This window comes from Anomalospiza imberbis, chromosome 14 (assembly GCF_031753505.1).
Source record: "Anomalospiza imberbis isolate Cuckoo-Finch-1a 21T00152 chromosome 14, ASM3175350v1, whole genome shotgun sequence".
Lineage (NCBI taxonomy): Eukaryota > Metazoa > Chordata > Aves > Passeriformes > Viduidae > Anomalospiza > Anomalospiza imberbis.
This window is the reverse complement of record NC_089694.1, coordinates 4,141,814-4,165,476: the sequence shown is the minus strand read 5'-3', so window position 1 is coordinate 4,165,476 and position 23,663 is coordinate 4,141,814. Positions and strand designations below refer to the sequence as shown.

At 41.8% G+C, this 23,663-nt stretch overlaps 1 protein-coding gene and 2 long non-coding RNA genes across 10 annotated transcripts in view; 2 read left to right on the top strand and 1 right to left on the bottom strand.

Annotated features, from left to right (window-relative positions):
- The first annotated feature begins 553 nt into the window (after positions 1-553).
- Positions 554-5,881, top strand: LOC137482319 (uncharacterized). Of its 3 annotated transcripts, none has more exons than XR_011004011.1 (4): positions 554-1,587; positions 2,703-2,787; positions 4,492-5,593; positions 5,653-5,881. It is a non-coding gene; the product is annotated as an uncharacterized lncRNA (long non-coding RNA). The 3 variants fall into 3 exon arrangements; XR_011004010.1 differs by having other exon boundaries at positions 3,834-5,593; XR_011004009.1 differs by having other exon boundaries at positions 2,703-5,593.
- Positions 5,882-7,605: 1,724 nt separating this feature from the next.
- On the bottom strand, positions 7,606-8,326 carry LOC137482318 (uncharacterized). The gene is made up of 2 exons (XR_011004008.1): positions 7,827-8,326; positions 7,606-7,747 (listed from the first exon to the last, which is right to left on the bottom strand). It is a non-coding gene; the product is annotated as an uncharacterized lncRNA (long non-coding RNA).
- Positions 8,327-13,485: 5,159 nt separating this feature from the next.
- DACH2 (dachshund family transcription factor 2) overlaps positions 13,486-23,663 on the top strand; it is a 250,111-nt gene continuing 239,933 nt past the window's right edge. For 2 of the 6 annotated variants that reach the window (XM_068204577.1, XM_068204572.1), the window contains exon 1: positions 13,489-14,140. In XM_068204577.1, the coding sequence (XP_068060678.1) occupies positions 13,644-14,140 (497 nt within the window). In that variant the 5' untranslated portion in view covers positions 13,489-13,643. Of the gene's footprint in view, positions 14,141-23,663 lie in introns of all 6 variants that reach the window. The other 4 variants (XM_068204576.1, XM_068204573.1, XM_068204574.1 and 1 more) reach the window with 4 other exon arrangements.

The following is a 23,663-nucleotide window of genomic DNA, read 5'->3' as shown; positions in this document are numbered from 1 at the left end:
CCCTTTTGATTACTAAGATGTGTGTAAATTATGGGATTGCTTACGGAGACTGGAAAGAGAACTACATGTCACTTGACTAATGTAACCATGCAAGGCAAAGAGTTTACTTTTTCAATCTTTAATTAATGACAATCTGTAAAAATTCTGCAGGGCTCTCATGGCAGTCAAAATTATCTTGTGATAATTGCACCAAGGAGAAAAATCCCCAGGATGACGGTTTTGACAATGCTGCTCTCCCAGTGTAACTGGCAGAGTACAGAAAGAAAGTTCCACTACAGCTACATTAAGGATTACCAGTGAGTTTTGTGGGTTTCCTAAAACTACAGGTATCCAGGAAAAAGGAGAAAGCCTTTGCAGCAGCCCCAAGATTCAGGTTGGTTCCAAGTCCAGGATGCCACAACGCAGAGTTGAATGCTTTCTGTCCTGGCAGTTCCACTCTTTGTCTATTCCAGCATCTAAAATTCTTGGTCAATTACGATACTTCAGAAAGTGCCAGTCAGAAAAAAGAAACTGATTGGAAATATAAGACTGCTGTACAAAGTTGTGCAATAAATGAAGATTCATTAGGATTATGATTTATTAAGATTTAAGGAGGATTAAGTAAAGATGGACAAGTGTGTCTAATGACATTCAGTTACTGCCTTACTTCATTTGCAATATTACTCAAAGCAGTTTTATTGCATAGTGAGGTTTTCAGACTTGTGTTCTCTGAGCTTAGGAAAACAGTACCTTTTCCAGCACATCTGGAGACTGTAACTTAGGTAAGAAATTAATCTCTTTTCTCTGGAAATATTCTTGTTCCTTTATATATTGCATTTCTTTTATTCATCTCTTTTGACTTGTTGCCAGTTTATGAATACAGATCCTTCAGCCATTACTGCATATTCCTACTTCATTACAGTCAGCACAAGTTTTACCATGCAAAGTTCAGCCTCACCTTCTTGGTCTTTTCTGTTTGAATAACAAACCATAATTACACCTGAAGGTGAACTGTATATTGCCTTAAACAGGAGATAGGACTAGTTATTTTATTTAACTTAATTTATATATATGTATTTAAAAATGTGCCCATACAAATACTGAAAAAAACAGGAATTAGTCTGGGAGATGGATGACACAGAAAATGAAACAACATCAGCCAGCCACAGGCTGGAAGTTTTGCATTTCCTATTTGAGGAGAATGACAAGTGCAAGATCATTGAGTAATTTTTAAACAGCAGCATTCTCCAGTCTTGAAAATCATAACTAGCTCCTGGCTGAAATGAAAAGAGAGGGTAAAGCAAGACTTTAAGTTCTGAAACTGATAAAGGTCTCTTAGGAAACTCCCCATAAATATTATCATATAATTAAAAGGGTTTAAAGTAGTCCATAAAGTAAAGGAATTGATGTGTCTCATATGCAGTATTTTTGCCCAGACTTCACCAGAGAAACCATAAACAAAAGACTATAAAGGCCTCAGCTGAAATGAATTCTTGCCAGCTGGGATTCTTGTGAAGACACACGTGTCACCAAGGACTCCAACACCAAACTGTAGCCAAGAGACAGCAGAAAGTTAAAAGTGAGTAACAGCCAGGGACTGACTTTCAGGTAAATCAGGCTATTGGTGATAACTGCTAAAAATTAATACAACAACTACATTTGAAATGACAGAAGCAGGTGACTAAAAATGATAAAGCAAACACTGTTCCAGGTTTGATAAAATCTCTGTTGGAGGCTGATTTGCCTCACTTCCAAGGCTGGGACTGTCAGGGCTCCACTTGGAGCTCTGTGTAAGAGCAGAGATTTAATTCGGGCTTTGCTGCTGCAGTGGTGGAAATTTAACATTATCTGAGGGTACACACAGCCAGGGAGGGGCTGCCAGACCCTCTTCCTCTATTTCCTCTAAAAGGGCATGTATGCAAATATCTCAGCTGCAGCAGGGTGATTTGGGGACAAAGTGAAGTTGTGAAAGGGCTGTGGCTAAAAAGAAAGTTATCAGCTAACAAACAGGAGTATGTGTAATCACCTCTTTGATAAAACAATTTACTAAACTCACATACAGAAAAGGCCTCCTTATTAAGCATTTCTTTCCCAACATTGCAGTTCAAGCAAGTTTTGTGTTTAAAATACTCTCTTTAGGATTTTAAAGCCAGAGAGTAGCAGTAGTGGTGCACTGAAATCTTTAAGGCGTTTCAAATGATATTATACTCAGCTTGCTTCCAGAAATGAGAAAAGCTCTTGTTTGTCTTTCAGAAGCAGTAAACTGGTGCCAGACTGTATGTATGTGTGATGCTTTTGAGAATTCAGGACAGGATTTAACATCCATTTTTCATTAATCCAAACATAGTACACTCCATTTAAATGCTGCCTTTTCTTCTGCAGAAAAGAAGAAATCCACATTGCACTTATTAAACTTTAATTAAACTATATGTCTAGGAAAAGAATGCTCCTACTCTAAACACTATGTGGGCCAGCTATATTGAGGTATTTAGTGTTTTTTAAGATGTTTGCATTTTAATTTGTTTTCAGTGGGCAATATCTGCAACCTGAATTTCAACCCCATTGCCTTGATAACAGCATTTTCTCCAGGCTGTGTGTTCTTAGAGTGATAATATATAAAATGAAAACAATAAAAGGTCAAATCTTGTAGTCTGAATGAGAATTTTAATTTTGAGTGTAATAAATCATAATGCACAGTACTCATTAGAAAGTTGTTTGTTTAGTTTTAGCATCATCTTTTTCAGGATAAGATGCTGGCCTAGCAGATCCCAGATCCATGCAGGACTCCCAGGACAGCTCTTCCATAAGGTAACTTCTCCAGGAGCACAGCAGTTATTCCTAGAGCTCCAACCACCTCTCTCAGGCATTCTGCACCACAGAATCTCTGAGGGAGGAAGGAGACTTCGAGCTGTTCTCTCTACTGCAGCTCTGTGCCTGAAATGGCTCAAACCCAGAGAGCAGAACTGATGGGAGCCCTCCCCTTTTTGCACCTCCTTAGCACCTAAGGAGCAGCACTTCCTCCTCTGTTTGATGGAGTAAATAAGGAATATGCTGTAGCTCCTCACACTGGGATAGGAATATTAATTCTATATAAAGACCCTCATTTCGGCCCTTCCATTAAGCCAGAAGAGACAGAATTTCCCCCCCCCCACTTCAGAAGAATGCTGTGCTGTTGTCAATGTTGAGGCAGATTATTAGGAAGATTTGCAAGAATAACTACTTAAAATGGTCACATTCATTTTAAAGAAAAGAAATATAATTGGTATTTGCATAGAAGAAAATGGATGAATTTAAATTTTAGTTGATTATAATTATTGTCATCATAATCATCATCATTATCTTTGTATGTCTAAATGACTGATTCAAAGAAGAATTTTTAACACATTTCACATGTCAGTGCAATTCTTTTCTGTTTTGTGCTTTAGTGCTTGGGGTTTTTCATTTGCTTTTTTTCAGTCTGAACTTTTCATGGAAGCTATTGTAATTTTCTTTAAAGGTGGAAAATGTTTCAAAAGAAGTCAGATCTAGAAGTACTACATACGTCCTTCTTAAAAAAAAAAAAAGATAATCAAATTGTACAGAAAAACAGGTACCTAAATACTATGGGATGGCACTTTGAACTGCTCCTAAAAAAGGGATTTTAAATAGTGAGGTGCTAGCTAAATCTGCCCTTTTGAGCCAGACAAAGGATGTTAAACAGGGATAGTTGCACACAAATTAGTAGGTGAATAATTGAAGTGGTAGTGCATCCAGATGAGGGTATCATTCAAAAAGTCCATTAATGAACTGGGACTGTGTGTAGCCTCTGAGCTCCTAAAGATTTCCAAAGTTCCTAATAATTGTTTGTATTTCAGCACTATGGATACTGATCCAGCTGGGATTTAATTCTGTGTTCCCTGGTACATAAACTCTGTGTATTCAACTAGTAAATCTATATTGTGTGGGTTTATCAGTATTGGCAGTTATGAACAGTTCAGACCCACAATATTTGTTGGTGAAAGCAGTTTCCTTTTTCCTGAGTTTATATCACATCAAACCAGAGATGAGCAATCAAGACTACAAAGGCTGTATTACTGTGCATAGCAAAATAAAAGTTTCATAATTCCCATTTCCCTGATGACTTTGAAATGAATATGAAAAGCATTTTGCAACAGAGGGATCATCAGAGCTGGTGTGATAGCTGCAATTCCTGATACCTGGCATCTGTGAAAAACAGGGCTTGATCTTCCAGAACTTAACCTTTCGTGTTACTTCATTTTCTTTTGTTCCTTTACTCTGCCATCAGGGCCAGTGAGCCAAGTGCTAAAATCCTGTTTCTGACCAGGGTTGCTGTGACTCCTGGAAACAATTGCTCCCTGCAGCCTTGCAGATGGCAGTTTCCTGACAGCCTCTTTTCAGATGGCTTCCTGCACAACCAGGAATTCCCTCAACAGGAATTGGGAAGATGGATTCTATGGGAAGCCTTGGTTCAATTCAGTTATGGTGTCTTTCCTATTTTCTTGGAACGAACAGAAGCACGTTCATGCCACTACACAGAAAGATACCTTAAAAACACACTTGGAGCTGTAAAAACTCACAGATGAGCTGCCTCTGCCCAGGAGGTACACTGAGGAGAGCCTGTTGGAAGGATTTTCCTGAGTGGCTGCTCTTAGGCAGAGGAATTGTCAGAATTCAGACTGGAAATTGATGAGCTGCAGCACAGCCATGGAAAACCTCTGGCCAAAAGACAGACTTTAAAGTTTCCTCACTATGTCCAGGAATTGGAATTTTTAACGTGTATTTTATATGGAAAAGGATTGCACTGAATGATGCTGGATTCAATGAAGTTTCAATTAATGGAAAATATCAGCAAACCCGGGATTCCTGGCTAATTTCATGCACTGAAGTGACCACAGTGTGTTCAATCAACATTCATTATTAAAATAGCAAATAAAATTGGTGTCTGAAGTCCTATCACTCTAAGCAAAACAATTTTTTAAAATTTTCAGTTTTCTTTGATTCTATTGATTATATAAAATAGACCACTATCTAAAATACAACATTCAGTTCAATTTTTTAAACTATAGTGTACATTTACATTTTAGGGAAAAAATATTTACACTGCAAAGTATCTATTAAACCTTGCTTTATTCTATATTCATAGACCTTGTGGGAAAAAATAGGGAAGATCTTGTCATATTGAAAATCATAATGGAATCAATATTGTAAGACATCCCTTTAGAAAAAATTCTGAAGAAATGCTTTCAGTTTGCAGTGCTCCTCAATGCAAAATACTCTATAATTCATAATACTAATGAAAGATATCAGTGATGGTTTCCCAGGGTACTAACAAGTTTTAATATTATAAATATGGGCAAGGAGAATTTTTAAATTCTAACCTGCAGGACGGTTATGCATTAAATAATTATGATCACAGGTGTTCCAACCTGTACTTTCAATTCATGGCCTGATCATCTTTATGCCTCCACAAGTCACTGGTAATTCCATCAGAAAGTCAATGAAGTTACAGTGTATAAAACCAGGTTTATGTAAGATTATGTATTTTTCTGGGTTATGAATGTTTGTCACATCAACCTTGATGTGAAAGTAGGAAAGAGGAAAAAAGGTAGATAAAGTCATAAAAGGTAGATAAATGTCTCTTGGTAGATAAAAGGTAGATAAAAGTCTAAAAAGGTAGATAATGTCTCTTGAAGATGATGAAAGACGCTTCTTTCATATGGCTTTATCCAAAAGCTCAGGGAACATAGTGAGACACAGAGATTGGTCAAGTTAAAAACAAAAGCTGCTCTTAAATATTTGATTCTGGTCTCACTCTGAGTTGCTTTGACTGACATTCAGACAGACTCAGTTCTACTGTGGATTCAGCCTCAGCAGCTTGGGCTTTGTGACCGGGCTAAAGTAGCAGAGTGAATCCCCAGTGAAACCTTTCCCTCCACTTCCTGTAAAGAACTATGGAGTATCCTGGAGCTAATTTCATTAAATAATTTTGTTTACCAAAAAAACAAAAAATAGGTTCATTATATTTTCTTCAGCCTCCATCAGAGCTGTGAAAAAGGTGACCCAAGAGTTGTCAGAGTGGCAGGAAGGCCTCAGGACCAGGCTCACTCCGCGGGGAGTTGAAAAATAGATAAGAATTCTGAAGGAGAGGCTTTTGAAAGTTCTGTGTGAACTCAGGAGGTTGTGTAGATCTGGTCTGAACTTCCCTACACCTGTCTTCTGTTCTCTCCAGACTGTCCTCCTAATTCCCTGTACATCCCAGACCTCTTATTTAGGTGGGATTTTTATTCCTCTAAGGGAGTGTGAGGTAGAACATCCTGGACCTCATCAACTGCAAGCAGTATCCCCAGTGAAAGTATTTGCCTATTTTTAAATTTGCATTCTAAGTGAAATTCAAGCCTTCCCGGGCACATGGTTCAGGGATGAAAGGGTCAAAATGGCATTTACTACCTCAACCAGTTTGGACCAGTTCCATTGATTTTTACGCAGAACTCCAGACTGATTTCAGTAGGAACTGGCAGCATAGATTGATATTACTTTATAGATTTCAGAAGAAATGTAGTGTTTGAAAAGACAGTATCATAAAATTGATGTTCAATGCAAAATACCCATAGATCTCCATTTGTGTCAATAAGATTTCTATAATTTGAAGATAGTAAAACACTGAAATGTCTAGTAGTATCCAAGGTAAAAATATCACTCACTTCCATGGAAACAGAAGCAGGCCCACATTATGAATACTAAAATATTATCTGTGTAATGAAGTATTTAAATCTCTATTATTTCATTACTGGTTTAGATAGTAAAAAAAATCAACCTATAGGATTTAAAAATATGGTAATTTCTTAATATTTACTCTCATGCTTATAAAAGATCTGGACTCCTGAATGATGTAAATCAATTATCCCTCTGTTTGTGAAATGCTGTAACAAGATCAATGAGACCTGAACACAAGGAGGCATCTTAGGATAACAGCTGCAGATGCACACATTGTGTGGTAAAACCCAACCAAAGGAACTCACACTGAGGTTCTCCCTCCCCCACAGAAAATCCCTGTCACTACCCTGCCCAACTGTAAATGCATGAAAGGAAAACCAAATAAGAGCAGGTAGCAGGCAGGATATCAGCACAGGCAAAGTACAATAAATGGTCACTCTTAGAGGTAAAAGGAATGCTTTGCATTCAGCTTGGGAATTTATTTTAGATGGGACTTAATGGTCAGACTCTGCTTACAACCAAAAGCTGTACAGTTAATGGCTCTGTGGAAAACTGCAAGGACGGATCTTTACTCCCTAAAATACATGTAGGTTTTAAAGATGAGCTCAAGATGATTGCTTTCACAATATTAATAATTCTGCCAATTGGATTTCCACAAAGTAGATTCAATAAAATACTGGAAATATTTAGTCAATAAATCAATTACACTTCCACTCAGTCTGGAGAGCTGTAAATTGTTTTCTCATTGATAAAATTCTGTTCGTGAAAACCTATTTTCAAGGAAACGACTCCTAAGGTTTTTATTGGAAAATGATTTGCAGTTAAAACAGAAATGAGAATTAATGGAAGGGCCACATGAACCTTATATGTATAAATAAAAAAAAACTAGAAACTTTTTTTTGCTACTTCAAATAGAATGTGATGTCCATGTTTAAAAATACCAAAAGAATGTAAAGAAAATTAAATACCTTCTTATCCCACTAGATGGTGGTGCCTTCAGACTAGGGCTGAGATGCTCAGACAGACAGTGCAGAAAAACTTTTGCTTTCTTTAACTGACCTGCAAATATGGAGAGATGGGATTAATCTTGTTCCTCTGGGAGTAGTAACAAGCATCTGGGTCTGATAACTTACTGAATATATTGATGTACACGAATTGTGTTCACAGAGCTTTGCTATGAAGTGTGTTTTAACTTCAATACACATCTAATAGTATTAAGTTTTCTTCCTGAAGAAGAAAAGGTGCAAACAATTTTGAACCTTAACGATGATGGTATCTTGTGTTAGTCAGCTTTGTTCCACTGAGGTTCTGCTCCTTTTGTTGCCCTCACTCCTCAATCAAAATCCAGATTAATGTGGGGGATCATTAGCAATGACTGCATCTTGTATGCATGGATTTCATTGGGACAAGCTCAAAAGTACCACTCACATTTTTGTATGACAAATGTGCCGCTGGCTTTCAGAAAAGGTATTTACACATCTGTTAGACAGAAAGTGATAGTGCCAAACGTGGCAGGTCACATCTCTCCAGTGATAACACAAGCGACATTGTGATGAATAGGAAAAGTGGAGGGGACCTTGTCCGAGAGGACGTGTGTGCTTTAGTTATCTCAGGCTCTGTAGTGAATGGTCACATCCTTCATGCCTCACATAGAGCATGAGCTGGGAGCTCGGGGCACGTTCTGTGAACTGCAGAACTTCTCTAAGGGCTGTGTCTGTTGGGGGTTGGCCGAAGAGGAGGCCCCACTTCACGCTCAGTGCGTGGAGGGAGCCCTGAGGCACTGTTTCACCTGGGCTGGAGCGAGGTTGGAGCTCACAGAGTATTAAATGTGCAGCTCTGCCACTGAGCAGCCACCAATCCTGCCCACACAGGGCTCTCCCAAACCAGCCAGAGCTCCCTGGGCCCAGGGCAAGCCATGGGGACAAACTGCTGGGTGCACACGGTTGTCCAGAGACCACCCACCCAAATCTGAGCAAAGTAGTCAGTGATCAGTCAGAAGCAATGTGTGAGACTTGCACTGGAAAGAATAAAATTAACTCTGAATCATTTTCATTTTGCTTAAATATTATGATGCCCATTGTTAGTATGAAAATTTTAAGATTAAAATTAGAAACTGCTTTGTGGATGAAGAACTCTAGCCAGGTAAGCTGTAACATTAAGTTTTCCAATATTCTTTTTAAAGATGGTGTAAGGTACAGAAAAGTTAAGGATGACCGCATGTGTCTTGGAAAAGACAGCATAATCAAGAACCCCAGACTTCTTTTGTCTTCTGTAACTGCTGTTGCTCAGTGGGTTTTACTCCTATCACCCCATTTGTAACACTGGAGTCATTTAGAAACCAGCCCTCCTTCTGGCACAGTTTGCTTCGTGCTTATTTGCTGTATATTCAATTTATTCTGTTCCTCCTATTCTACTCCTTCACTTCTTGATTCTGGTGTTTGCATCATCTCCTCAATTTCCTATTTCTGTTGCAGGTAACACAATTAACAGCAGCACAAAGCTAAGCTATGTCACATTAGTGTGACTTCCAGGAAAGATTACAGACCCAATAGTCCAGACACTGCCACATGAGAACATCACAGCCAAAAAAGGCTTAATCTGAGACTTTTTAATGAGCACTTAGTAGGGAATTCCTTTGTATGTATGGAGGACTGAGGCAGAAAAATGGATAGAGAAATGGAGGTGGATGCCTGGTTCTTCTGTAGAGCTTTAATTGTTTTGCATGTTAAAATCTTCCCAGCTGTATAAAGGAGTAGGGATCTGCTCTTACTTTCTCTAGAAAGGCAGGCAGGATTTTCTGAAATCCTAAAGCAGCAAAATTCACTGCAATCATTGTTACTTTCTGCCATTAAGGGCTGAGATGCAGCATTTGCCAAGAGTGCAAGTTCCTTCATTTGATCCCTTTGACTGTACCAGTATAACTGCCAATCACAGGAAATACCTCTAATAACTCTTCCTTTTACTTAATAAGGAATACCACATCTTTAAAACATTAGAAACAGATGTCACTGCATTACTTCACTGCTGATGTATGTAATAGAAATGACACACTAATTAATTTAATGCAGTATAAATGTACTGATTATTTATCATGGCTGACAATAAAATTATGAAAACATTCAATTACAATCAGTGGTAATTCATTATTTATTGATTCTGCGTTATGCACACATTAATACAATACATTTAATCACCTAAGAGAAGGGATCATTTTTCTATTGATACTTAGACATTTAGATTCATCAGTTTTATGTAAAACCCTTGATGTTGAGGTGGGAAGTTTTAATCCACAATTCCAAAAAAACCTCAGCTGAAATGTCAGAACTAAATTGAATACAAGTGTCAAGTACGAGTGCGTCTAGAAAAATGTGGGCACAAAGAATGACACACTAATTTCAGTCTCTTTCTCTCACGTCAGTGGCCTACATTTGTTAATATAATTGTGGGTACTCCTTCTCAAGGCATTAAACACGAACCCAGCAGAAAGCTAATACTGTTTTTGCTTCCTTTTCAAGCCTTTACTCAGAAGTAGCACCACTGGGGCTTTGCATGCTCAGGATATAAGCTCAGAGCTCACTAGGGCAGGTTATCAGCTTTCCACTGGGCCCTCAGAAATTTCATTGTTAAGGACAAGGAGAAGGGTTTGTCACTCAGACTCCAGCTGGGTTGAAATTCAGAAAAAAGAGGTGTTTCATTTCATTATGATTAGGGTGCATTGCAAATGCATCTTCTGGTTACTTTTATCTTTCATTTTGGACCCGCAATTACTTCTGACCCTTGTAAGTCTAGGTTCACATTTATTCCCTCCCACTTACTTTAAGGACAATCCAAGTTCTTTACTAAAAAGTAGCATTTTTTTCCTATAATCTACTCACATTGGACATACCTCTATGAAGCCCATAGAAAAAAAAATATATTAAAAAAAAATCACATTGTGATATCTATGGAATTCCTATTTTTATTGTCCTCCCTCATGTTTGGCTACAGGAAACTGAGATGAAGTCCAAATAGCACTACTGAGCTTTCCAGTCTTCTCTAGACAAAATTATTATTTTTAGTTCATACCCCACTGCTTCACTTAGCTGTCATTAGTTTTCCTCAGTGTGTCACCCATCATTATCTCCCTGGACCCCATGGAGAGCCGGAGCCATGTTCCTGCCAGCTGGCAAAAAGAGATTTCCAGGATGCTCTGGACTGGGGCTTTCCTCTCTCCTCCTGCGTCAGGGAAGACTTTTTCCCATTTCACTCCAGTGGGGCATATGCAAGGATGATAAAAACAAAAACAAACAAATGGAACCTTTACTTGACATCTTGCCATACAAACACAGCCAGTTTTGGTATAGGATTAATACACAATACACCAGTATTTCTATGGCTGCCAGTGTAAGAAAACAGAGTGTTTTGCACACCAGTCAAAAAGGAAGAAAAATAACAAACCCTTAATTTTAAAGTAATATTCTGAAATACTTATTTCAGCTATAAGGGAGGCTTAGTAGTTTGTACACATTCAGATTACATACTGCTGGACTCCATTCAAAGAAACCATCTGGATACTTTATAACTGACAAGATATTACTGGATGATTGTTAGGCTTTAGTAACTTTGCCTTGTCTTTAACAAAATCACACAGAAATAATAATATTCATGGATATAGTTGATTTGTATATGCTTAGTTGAACTGGACAGCTGCCTGGCATTAATTCTCAAACCTTGAGCATTTTCGGAGTTTCAGAGCAGTTCTTCTCTCCATGGACAGTCACCTCTCAAGGGTACTGCTTTTACTACAGCCTTTATGATTTTATATTGCTTCACGCCACTCCAGCTCGCTGGGTGTTGATGTGCAAGGCTTCCTCTGGCCTTGTGAAAATTCAGTTTTATTTAGAAATATGTTTAGCTTATGGAAGGCATTAAAGTCAAAAAGGAAAAAGAATTCTCACGGTGGATTTTGATTGTCTCATTAATCTTAAAGGGAAAAGAAAAGTCCTTAAAAGGGCAGTGTTTGAATCTGATTTATTAAATCTTTTAATAGTAATCACGTTCAGAAAATTAACACCCAAAAGTTTCTATCTGGAGTCGGTTATTAGCTATTTCTATAACTTCCAGTATATAAATATCTCAGATGAGTTCAGTGCTTGATTGTACTTTGCCAAAGTAGGCCCTGCCCCACAGAGCTTCCAATCAAAGGTTTGAGCCTAAAAAGATGCATGAACTAGTTCAGAAAATATGAGAATTCTTATTGAAAGGCATTAATTTAAACCAAGTTATGTGAAAAGTCTGCCTTGGTGTCAGGCAGTGAGGTTAGAGACCTGAAACCAGTGGCCAGGCTTCTTAGAACACATGAAATCAATGGAGAGAAGGGGAGGTTCCTCCAGAGTGTAATTTAAGATCAGTTATGTTCACAAATATAGCAATTTAGTTAGCATACAGTCATCTTCTCTCATCTAAAATGGGATTACTCATAATGCAGAAAACATTAAACTTTGCAGAGAAGGTGCCTAAATAAGCAAGCCTAGCAAAAGAAAAAGAGATGCTGGCCCACACAGGCAATGGAATCATGGAAATAGCTGAAATGCTCTGTTGGTATTGCTTGTTTGGCATCAACTTGGAAAGTTTTGTTTATTCTTTTCTGCTTGCTTTGTTTATTGAACGGCTTAGGAGAAAGCTAAAAACAAAACAAAAACAACAAAAAAGGAGGGGAGTGAAAAAGTTAAAGGACTAGGAAAGAAGGAAAGATAAAGAATGAAAACCAGTGGCAACAAAACATGAAAGAAGGATGTTGAAACACAGGGAAAACGGGAAGAGGTGGGAAAAGAGGTGTGATACAGCACTGGGAGAGGGTGAGAAGCAAATAACCAATGGAGCCGGCGTGCGCTGGGTCTGCTGATGTCTGATCACCCTTCGGCTCCTCTTGCTCAGGGAGAAGGGGCGCAGGAGCCCCGGCAGGTCTTGTGTCACCCGGCCTGGATGGCTGCAGGAGGCTGCCGGGATGTCCGCAGGCCGAGGGGCTTTTGGGGGCTGCGTGAGGAGAGGGCCGAGCCCGCTGAAGCTAAACCACAACTGGCTTCCCAGCATCGAGGCTGGGCATTTCAAACAACTGCGTGCCCGACCTCCCGAGAACGGGCTTTGCCTGGTGTGAGCGCAAACTTGCGTCTCTCACATCTCCCTCCGTCCTGCTTCTGCCCCTCTCTGGAGGGTCTCGGCTTGCTTTAGGCCTGACTCGGTGGCCGTGGACCCGCACCCTGTGCTGGGCCGGTGCCACCGCGCTCGCTGCGCTCCCGCTCCGCGTTCGTCTCGGGTACCGAAGGGAGCCGCGCACCGCCACTCCTCTGCCCGCTGCCTCCAGCTCCGGCGGGGCACAGGTGTTTTAACAGCTACAAACGTGCCAGGGCGCAGCGACCGCTCCGACTCCCTGGGGAACGGATGGGAACGGCCCCAGCGCTGCCTCCCCTCCGCTCCCTTCCCTCTGAGCGCCCGCGGGACCCAGACCCCCTCACAGCCGGGGCAGCCCCGCGGGATCCCGTCACAGCTCGGGGGAGCGCCCGCGGGACCCAGACCCCCTCACAGCCGGGGCAGCCCCGCGGGATCCCGTCACAGCTCGGGGAGCGGGGCGCTCTCCCAGCCCGTGCAGCGGGACCCCCTCGCGGCCGCAGGGCTCCTCCCAGAACTTTGCCCCGAGTTGCGGGCGGTGGGGCGCGCTGCCCTCGCTCGCTCTCGCCCCCCGCCCCAGGTGCGCGGCCGGCGCTGCCCCGCCCCGCCCGCGCCCGCAGCCACTCGCGGCGGCGGCGCTGGCGGCGGGCGGGGCGCATTGGCTGGAGGGCGCCGTCACTCTCCCCCGGCGGCGCTGGGGAGGGGTCTGGGCGCTGCGTGCGGGCGGCGGGAGCGCGGCGGTCCGGCGGCACCGCACGGAGCGCAGCGCGGTGCCGAGGCAGCCGCGGGGAGCCGCGCCGGCCATGGCGGTGTCCGCGCCGCCCGTCATCGCCGCAACTTCCAGCGGCGGCGGCGCGGGGGGCTCGGCGGGTTTGTTCCGGGCGGACCCGCTGTACTCCAGCCCCGCGGAGTCCCCGCGCCTCACCAACAGCCTCGTCAACACTTTCCTCTCGGCCGGCGGCGGCGGGGCCGGCGCGGGCGGCGGCGGCGGCGGCGGCGGCGGCGGCAACGAGTGTAAGATGGTCGACCTGCACGGGGTGAAGGTGGCCTCGTTCCTCGTGGAGGGGCAGGAGCTGATCTGCCTGCCGCAGGTCTTTGATCTCTTCCTCAAGCACCTGGTGGGAGGGCTGCACACGGTCTACACCAAGCTGAAGCGGCTGGATATATCGCCCGTGGTGTGCACGGTGGAGCAGGTCCGCATCCTGCGCGGGCTGGGGGCCATCCAGCCCGGCGTCAACCGCTGCAAGCTCATCACCAGGAAGGACTTCGAAACTTTGTACAACGACTGCACCAACGCGAGGTGAGCGCAGGCTCCGCTCTCGCCCCCGGCCGGCCCGCGGGGAGCGCAGCCGGGGGCGGGGGCGCGGCTCCCAGGGGAGGGGGGCGTGGGGGGCACCGAGCGGGGCTGGGGTGCGGCGGTGCCGCAGGGAAAACTTTCCCTGCTTCCATCAGCCCCCGCCATGGCCGGGACCGCCGGGCGGCGGAGCGGCTCCGCGCGCCGGTCTCCAAACTTTTCTCCAAGCAGGGAAAGCCGATAGTTCCCGAAAACCCTCCTTGGAAAAAAAAAAAAAAAAAAAAAAAAAAAAGCCCAGCCCGAATCTCCAAAAGTTTTCTCCGTTATTGGTGTCGCGGTGGAGCCCGCGGCTGTGCTCCGGCGCTCCCGCGGGCGGTGCCAGCCCGGTGCGCGGGCAGCGGCTGCGGGTCCCGGTGCCCCCGGAGCGGCTCCGCTCCCGCACTCGCAGCTCCGGCGCGGCCGCAGCCCCTGCCCTGCCCGGCTTCGCTCACCGAGCCCCCGGATCCCTGCTGGCTCCTGCATACTCGGGGTTATAATCGCGGTTTGTGACCTCATGGCTGCTGCCTTTAGAAATGATAATGATCTAAATAAGCACAAAACCCTCTCGGGGCTCGGCAGGAGCACTGGTGCCGTGGGGCAGGGTGTGGGGCAGGCACTTCGGAGTTGCCGTTCCCTGCTTCAGCAGTTGCTGAGGGACGTCTCCAGAAGCATTTCCATGTCAGCGTGCTGCTGCTTTCTGTGGCAGCAAACTTTCTTTACAGACGCTTCAGCGAGCTTTGGGTGCGATATCCGAGCTGCGGCGTGCCCGTGTTCAGTGACTGTGGGCTTTGTGTCCCTGGTTCGACCTGCGTGGCACTGAACGGGGGTTTTATCTTTAATAACTTAATTTCGTGCCGTGCGGGGCCTGATCCTGCACTCGCAGCCGAAGCGGGAGCACACCGGGCGTTATTCTTGAATGCGATATTTGCTTTGTTTCAAATAACTTTATATTGCAGGTGGCAGTTTAGGGATGCACTTTATTCCTACATCTGTTAATGTGAACTATGTGCTTCTTTTCTTGCTCCCGTTCTGTTTCTGTAACCCCTTCTCCCGCTGCCTATTTCAATGTCAGGCACCTCGATGACATCACGCCCACTGCTTTATTTAAGTGATGGGTTTGGAAGTACGGTCTGAGGCTTACATTAATTGTATTCAAATACATTAGATTACTAAGGGACACATTTCACATGTAAATGCTTCTATGAAATGTTTCTGAGACTCGACTAGCATGAAAGTTGATGGTTAAAGAAATGCATCTCGTTAATTTCTGTGACCGTGCCAAAGTTTTTTATTGGGGAAATACAGGATCTGATATGATGCAGCCTGTAGATGCAGTCTAATGATTTCTGCTCTTGTACAACCAGCGCTTTAAAATCTTGAAATGCTGCAGTGTTAAATGTTTAAAACTTGTATTTCCCAACTTTTTTTTCCCCCCCTTTACTTTGCCATAGACTTATGGGTGTGATAGGGTGGGGGAATGGGTAATGCAGGGAGCAGTGGCAAGGGGAGCTGTAGGTGAGGAGCCAAGTGGTGCTCCAGGAGGGGCTGAAAGGAGCAGAGCCCTGGGAAGGGCTGGAGATGAGGCAGAGCTCCCAGCTCAGACTCACACGTGTTGAATGTGCTTAAACTCTCCCCACCCTGCTATGAAAACATATTTTTACCTGTTCAAGGATAGCAAATCCCTGTACGTTTCGCTTCTTCGTGCCTCATGAAGATGCCTCTGGTTGGAAGAACCTGCTCACATCAGGTGTTCTGCATTCACGGTTTCAGGTGTAAGGCATGAGGAGCGTTATCAGCACACCTGAAACTTTGTTCAAGGGTTGTAACTTAATGTTAATTGTATTCTGACCTGCGAATTAAATGCTTAATGCCTCATTTCATTTACAGATTATTTATTCCCTTGAGCAGTCCATACTTACTGGAGAGAATGTTGGGTAAAAATAGTTAAATACATGCGTAATCGTAATTATTTTTGTTTGCTGTGAAGTGACCTGCACTGCAGTGCACATTACCAAACAAATCAAATGCAGTAGAAGTGTTAAAAGACATGCTCACAGTTTTTAGTTCTGTACCTGGAAAGTAAAGGCTTGAAAATATGTTAACTTTTAGAAATACTGCTATCAACTCGGAACACTGTGCATTGCTTTCCTAGTTAATATTTAAAAAAATTTGATAGATATTTATGTATGTATTTGAGTACTGTAGAAATGCTGCAGTAAACTCAGGAGCTGCCAGTAAAAGCAGTAAGAAATGCTTGGTATCATTATTTTCACTGGTACTTGACTTCTAAAAGTCGGCATCTCTTATGTTAGTGTGCACTTTTAGTTATTTTTTGAATTGGGATGCAAGCCATCAGTTATATATAACTGAAGAAAAAGATAAATTCTATTTCTCCTGCTTATTCTGATGTATTTTTCTAGTTGAGTTTGTCTACAAAGCTCCTAAGAGCTTCAGAGAAACACACCCGTGGGTGAAAGTTTTTGGTGTCTGTGTTCCGTAGCAGGAGTTACTCTGTCCAGCACCTCTGACCTGTGTATTTCTGTAGTACGTTCACGTGCACTGTTGAAATTTTCATTCGCATATTTACACAATATTCCTAAAATGCTTGTTATTTAGCCAGCACCGTGCACTCTGGTTTGCAAGCAAGGTTTGTGAAATGAAACTAACTTGGTCATTTCATTGCAGGTGCCATCCTTAAGTGAGTACAACATACTGACAAAATCTAGCTCCTGATGGGCAGTACCTTAGAATATTACTTACATGCTGGAGGATTGCTTAAATTTAGTAGTAAAGCATAACATCTAGTTAATTAAAAAAAAAGCAAACTATAATGAGGATGTATTTTTAAAAGGAAATTTAAAACTGTAGTAAGAACATGTTTATGATAGTACATACGTCAGTCCTGAAAAATTGGATTATATGAGTGTGATCACAGCCTCTTCCACGCAGTTCTGTAGTTGATGGATGCTACTGGCCACTGAAAAAAGCATAGTGTTGGTCTGGATTATTCAGTGAATGGTCAGAATACTTTCCAGAAAAGAGTATTTCAGTGCATGGCATATTTTTTTATGATTAAAAGCAACCAGTTAAGCTAATATTTAACATTACTTTGGCTATTCACAAACAATAAAAGGCATTAGAAATGAATTTAAGCAGTAAATGCAGACATTTAATTTTATGAGATAATGAGGGTCTAGTCATGTTGACTATTAAAAGCTACCCTATAGTCAGCAGTACTCTGTCTTTTATTAGGAGACTGATGTCAAGATAGTAATTAAAGCAATCCAGCCATGTAGCACTGCACACAGCTTCCTGTATATTGATAGGAAATGTGGGCATCTGATTGTCCATAAACTTCTTTCTCTAAGTGGATATTTAGCCTGCATTCAGACTTGGCCAAATCTATGAATTTTGGAGGTGTTAGCATTTTTAAATAAACATCAGTTTTTCAGTTTTCCTCTCTTCCTTGGAGAAGAGGCTCACTTCAGACGCTCTGGATGGAGATCACTGGCAAAGTGGATTCTGCTTGAGATGGAGAAAGGAATTCTCCCACTTCCTGAGCAGTGTAGTTATGCTTTTGGAAAAATCCCTCTTTCTTTTTGGGTATCTTGAAAGTCTGTGCCTGTTCAAAACTCCTAAAATACTTGAATATTTTCATCAGATGCATATCTAATCTGGAGAACCCTTGATTAAAATTCCCTTCTTTCTTCATAGCACTAGAGCTCCCCATTTGAAGGATAACATGCTTTTTCTCCAAAATGGAGTATTTGTATGATTCCTGCATGTGTATATGCATAATACATATGTAATTTTCTACTGAGACTTCTACAACTGAAAAATACTGTGTTTTTGTAGCAAAGACAAAAAAGCCAAACAATTAGGTATTAATGATATTCTTGTTGCATATTCAAAAGGTCTTTGCAAGCATTTCTTCTCCTTTTTTTCTTTTCACCATTTCAACCTGCAGAACTCTTCACTGTCACTTCAAATCACACAATTCTACAAAGATAAAACAACATTTAAACTCATTTGCTTTGGGAGGAAAATTGAGCATTTGCACCCAATAAGCCTGATTGTGGAACTGCATGCAAATTGTGTTTTGATTTATCTCTTTTGCACTTTTTTCCATTTGAATTGATCTTGCATTAATTTCGCCAAGCGGCTCTGTGAGGCTGCAGATGTTGCCCTGTGTTTAATAAATCAATGAGACAGATCTGAATGAATCACTTCAGATGGATTCTCTGCTCGGTTTGATGTCTAGATGTTATTCTTAGCTTGTTATCATGACAGATGCATTAATGTTCCCATACACTGCCAGCAATGTCAAAGAGATTGAAGCTTTTAAAGTGGCGGTATCCCCTTTTCCCCCTTCTGTTGGAATAACTAAATTGCCTTTAGGAATAGGTCAAAATATAAATTTAATCTTGGCATTATTGTGGGGGAAGATGCTAAACTTCTGATCGTGTTATAACGCAGGCAAATGCAGATTCTTACAGAATGATTAATTATTCCCAAATAGTGGAGATCAATATTAAAATCTAAACATAGGATAGCTCCTTAATAGAGTAACCACTTTCTCAGCATTAATATTTCATTGTAATAGGAATGATACAAATAAATAATATAAGACTAGAACATGTTAAAAGTATTGCTTTAAATAGAACATCATCGTGTCCAAATTGATTACAGGCTGAAGTGAGGCTTTTGTTTTTTCCTTTTTTTACCTCATTAAGAATTTTCTCTTAAAGTTAATTATGTCTGGATTCAACATCTGTTAGATTTAAAATACTTGTTTATTATGTTTCTGCTACTTCTCCCCGTGTAGGGCCAGATAACGTTGGAGAAGTTGTTGATCACCGTTAATTTTGGGTCAGTTTAGTCTGGTATCCATTATCTTGGACAGAACCTGTGGAACACAAACCATAAAAGGCTGGAACATGTCTTTGTGGAAAGGTTTTAAATTCTGAAAAAAAGATAGCACAAAGTGTAAAGTACTCTGCCATGAATAATGAAGATCTATTTCCCACGTAGGCTATGCACAGCTTTTATTCCTTAGTGTTTACTAAACCACTCATGGTCATTTTTGTTTTTCTTTAGAGGATAAAATAGTATTTTGTGCAGTCATTTAAACCTGATTTCTCTCTCTATTTTATTTTCATTTAAAAAATTATCAGGAATATTCCTTTTCCTAATCTTTCCTTGACACGGAAGAACTTTGACTTTTTGTCTTTAAGGCTTCTGAGAATAAATTGGAGAAACTGGCTGTAACGGATCTAGATTTATGTTGGCATTCTTGGTATTCTTGCTCCAGTAGTTCCAATTTGATAAAGGAAACAATATATGTAATAGAAATTCACAGTTTATTCAAATGAGTTTAAGCTTTAGCATTGTTATATTTGCCTTTCTCTCACCAATATATCAATGTGTGGCAATAGCATTATACTCAGAAAGCCTCCAGAAGGGACCAGCTCTGTGGATGGGGAATTATTCTCACGCTGGGGCTGTGGCTGCACACGCAGCCTCTGTTTGTGCACTGCTTTGAAAGGCAGGGAAAATCAACTTGGGTAGGACTGAGGAGCACAGCAAAACCCACTGAACTAAAGAATCATGTTTTCTTGTATGGCAGTGGCCTTAGAGTGAGAAATTAGTCTCTACCTACCTTAGTAATTTTGTGGTAAATATTTCAAATGAGCCTCATGAGATGTTTTAAAGAATTGTCTTGTTTATTTCACTGCTTTCAGGCTGGAATTGGTGTTTTGTAAGGGCTGTTTGTCATCATTAGTATTAGAAAGGTGTTGAAATCTGGGCTGAAAGGTCTCTGTTTTGACTTTGCTGAGGTGAACCTCCCTTTCATGCCAGGGGCCGTTTTCCAGAACAAGGGCAAAGAACTTAAAAATGTTTCTAGGATCTGAGCCCTTCTCATCAGAGGTGGGAGATATTTACTGAACCCTGCTTTTGGAAGAATAACGTGTTCCTATGTTTTTGGGTCTGATCTTGTACTTGCTGAATGTAGGCTCTTGAATCTCTTTTGTGCCTTTCCAGAGGTGATAATTACGAATTTTCTGAAGTTTTAAACAAAGTTATCCAAATCCTTACTTTAAAATGCATGGAAAGTTCCCAGCTGGTTGCTTTTGTAAGTTCTTTGTGTGATTATCAGTGTAATAAAACCTGTAGGTGTATGGAAATGTGTAATTTTAATGATTATTTACATGCACAGTACTAATATCGAACCCAAACGTAACGAGGCTACTTCAGAGTTCCTGCTGTCTGGGATGTGTTCCTTTGGTGTAAGCCAAGGCAAGGTTTTTATATGTTCTGATTAAACCTGCATTCCCAAGCACAAGCATGTTAGTTAGTAATGATTCTTAGTGATTTAGATTTATCCTGGTTGATATTAGAACTGTCCCTCGGGGCTACAAGCTTTTGATCTTTGTTCCCTCTTGGTAAAACAGGGTTGTCCAAAGTGTCTCGGTAATAGGGTTTCCCCTCTCCCTCCATTCTACAACCTGTAAGGAACACTGATACCTATTAACTAATGTACTTTGATACCTGCCCCAGAAGGTTCCAATATCCGAATCCTGTAAAGCAGAAATTTCTTTGCTCGCCTTTAGTTTTTGGTAGCGCAGCTGTGTTGTTGTTTTGTGTGTGTGTAAAGTTTATTGTCACTAGCAGACGTGGGGAGATTATATTCCCTTGTCAGTACATCCTGACCCGCTGAGCCCATTTTGCTCATTAAAATAGATTATGTCAGAGCCTTTCGTGACTCACTCACAAATACCGCTTCTCCAGAAAGTAAGAACCAAACCCAATTAATGTGCTGCCGTTATTACTGTGCAGTGCTTTAAAGCGGGATGTTTAGCAGCGTATATTGTTCCTATGATAAGGTGTAAAATGTTCGATTGCAGTTGTGCCTGATGTTATCAAGTTTCTGGAAATTGATATCTGGCACTGGCATTTAACCTACATCCACTTTGTCTGCTATCTACAGGGTGGGTTAAAAAGAAAAAGTACTATTGATCTGGAGCTGGATTAAAGTTTGAAATCGGCAACAGCATGAGCACAAAAGGCTTTTTTATGATTTCTCAGCTTGCCATTGATCTACCAGTTTTATTGCATTCATTATTTATTAAAAGAATTTGCAAGCTAAACATAACGTTAAGCTAGTTTGCACACAGGGACTGCACTTAGGAAATTGAATGGAAATTGCATTAGAGATGAACATCTGTGCTATTTTTCCACTCGTGTGTTTATGGGTTTGTATAAAAGGTGTATTGGATTAACAGTTATAACCATTATAGCTTGCAGCAATACGTTAGAACCCCAAGCATTTAGTAGTTATTTAAGAAGGAGACTCTTTTTTCTTACACTAAAAAGTATGGTAATGCCATGACAAACGGAGCTTTTATCGGATTATTCTTTATTAATGGGCTTTTTACAACTAATGTGTAAAACTTGAGGTATCTCTATATTATGCATGTGCACTATTATCTATGCTACATAAAGCTCCATTAATATTGTCATTAATTGAAGGTTTCCAGTGACAGTATTAGTTAAGGATTTGGCATATAGTCACTGAAGTATTGAAATGTATTTTATAGGAATGTAAGTATTGAAAAGATCCTTAATATATGTTCCTTCAGATTTTTCCCAGCAAGTCAACTAGTTTACTCTCCTCCTTGAGCTGAGTACTTTCTGTGATGTATTGTCAGTGAATCAGGTGAAGTCTTTAATATTTTGAGATATTTTTCCATTTCAGTGAAATAGTTCAGTTGCCCTTTGCACTGGCTGTAGTTGTGTGTGACATGCAAAGTGTAGGGTAGATCTTGAATTTTGGGGTCATCTCCTCTAATGATTTTAGAGTTTCTTTCTAGATTGCGCTCCCTCTGTAAAACAGAGGAAAAATTACTTCAGGGGCCGTGAAAAGTGTGTGTGTGTAATCAAGATGTTACCTATTTATCTGGTCTAAAAGTAAGTCCAATCTGTTAATGACTAAAATGTACTGAAGTATGTCACGTTGTGCATCACCAGTGCACCTGCAGTTATTGTGTTCAAGGCTCAACCCGAGGCATCTCACATCTTGTACGACTCGAGGGTTTCCTGTGCTCCGACACAGGAATGAGCTCCATGCCAGGAGGTTGTGCTGCCTCCTTGGCATGCCACCCCCTCATCCTTTCTGTCTCTGGTAGCATGACAGTATTTTGAGCAGAGGTAGCTCTGATTTTTCTTTGAAAGAATCTCAGGGCTGTTTTTCAGCAGCATTTTGCATTTGCTGTTCTTCTTCACTCTTGTTGCCAGCCATCGGCTGCTGTGATCAGAGTTCTCATATTCTATCAGATAACACATTTCAGCTCCCCTGTAAGTTAAAGCAGGAGTTACATTTAATATAGGACTTAAGCCATTAAGCCATTAAGATACACACTTACTCGTTGATAAAATGTTTACATACACATGAATTTATGATGTGATTTAAACTAAACTTCTGGATTTTTCTGAAGCTCTCTCAACCATTTGATTTTTGGAAAGGGAGACTTTAAAATAATGCAAATATGTAGTGTAAATTTCATTTGCTGTGGGCATGATCTAAAATTGCTAAATAAACCTTCAGGGCTGTGTGGGCTATCTTGGTGTCCTTAGTTAAAGTCTCTAGGTTTTTTTTATGCTTGTCATAGCCATGTAAGTGAGTAATTCTCAGCATGTAATTCAATTCTGTCCAGTCTGTGGCAAGAGAACTTTTAGGCTGGGATGCTCTCGTGGTATTTTAAATCAGCAAAATGCCAAAACTTTCTTCTTTGCTGTTTTCAAGCCTGGATGGACAGTGGAATTAAAACAGAACACTTCTTGTAATAAAAAGTTCATCAGAGTTACTTCACGCTGTGTATACGGTTCCAAATCTAGCATATTTTGCAGAATCACAGAATTGCTGAGGTTAGCAGGGTCCTCCTGAGGTCATCTCTGTGCATTTTGAGATGAGGGCTCTCCCTGTCTCTGGACTGGGTGGATGGACCATGGATGAGGAATTGGCTGGATGGTCGTGCTCAGAGCTGCAGGCAGCTGCTGGATACCCAGGTGGTGCCCAGGGAGCAGTGGTGTTCCAGGGTGGGCATTGGCACTGGGGACAGGGACAGTGGGGCGGAGCCACTGGGGACAAGGACAGGAGCCCCTGGGGACAGGGACAGTGGGGTGGAGCCACTGGGGACAGGGACAGCAGGGTGGAGCCATAGGTGTCAGGGACACTGGGATGGAGCCACTGGGGACAGGGACAGCAGGGTGGAGCCATAGGTGTCAGGGACACGGGGATGGAGCCACTGGGGACAGGGACAGTGGGATGGAGCCACTGGGGACAGGGACAGTGGGGTGGAGCCACTGGGGACAGGGACAGTGGGATGGAGCCACTGGGGACAGGGACAGTGGGGTGGAGCCACTGGGGACAGGGACAGTGGGATGGAACCATTGGTGACGATGACAGGAGCCACTGGTGCAGGGACAGTGG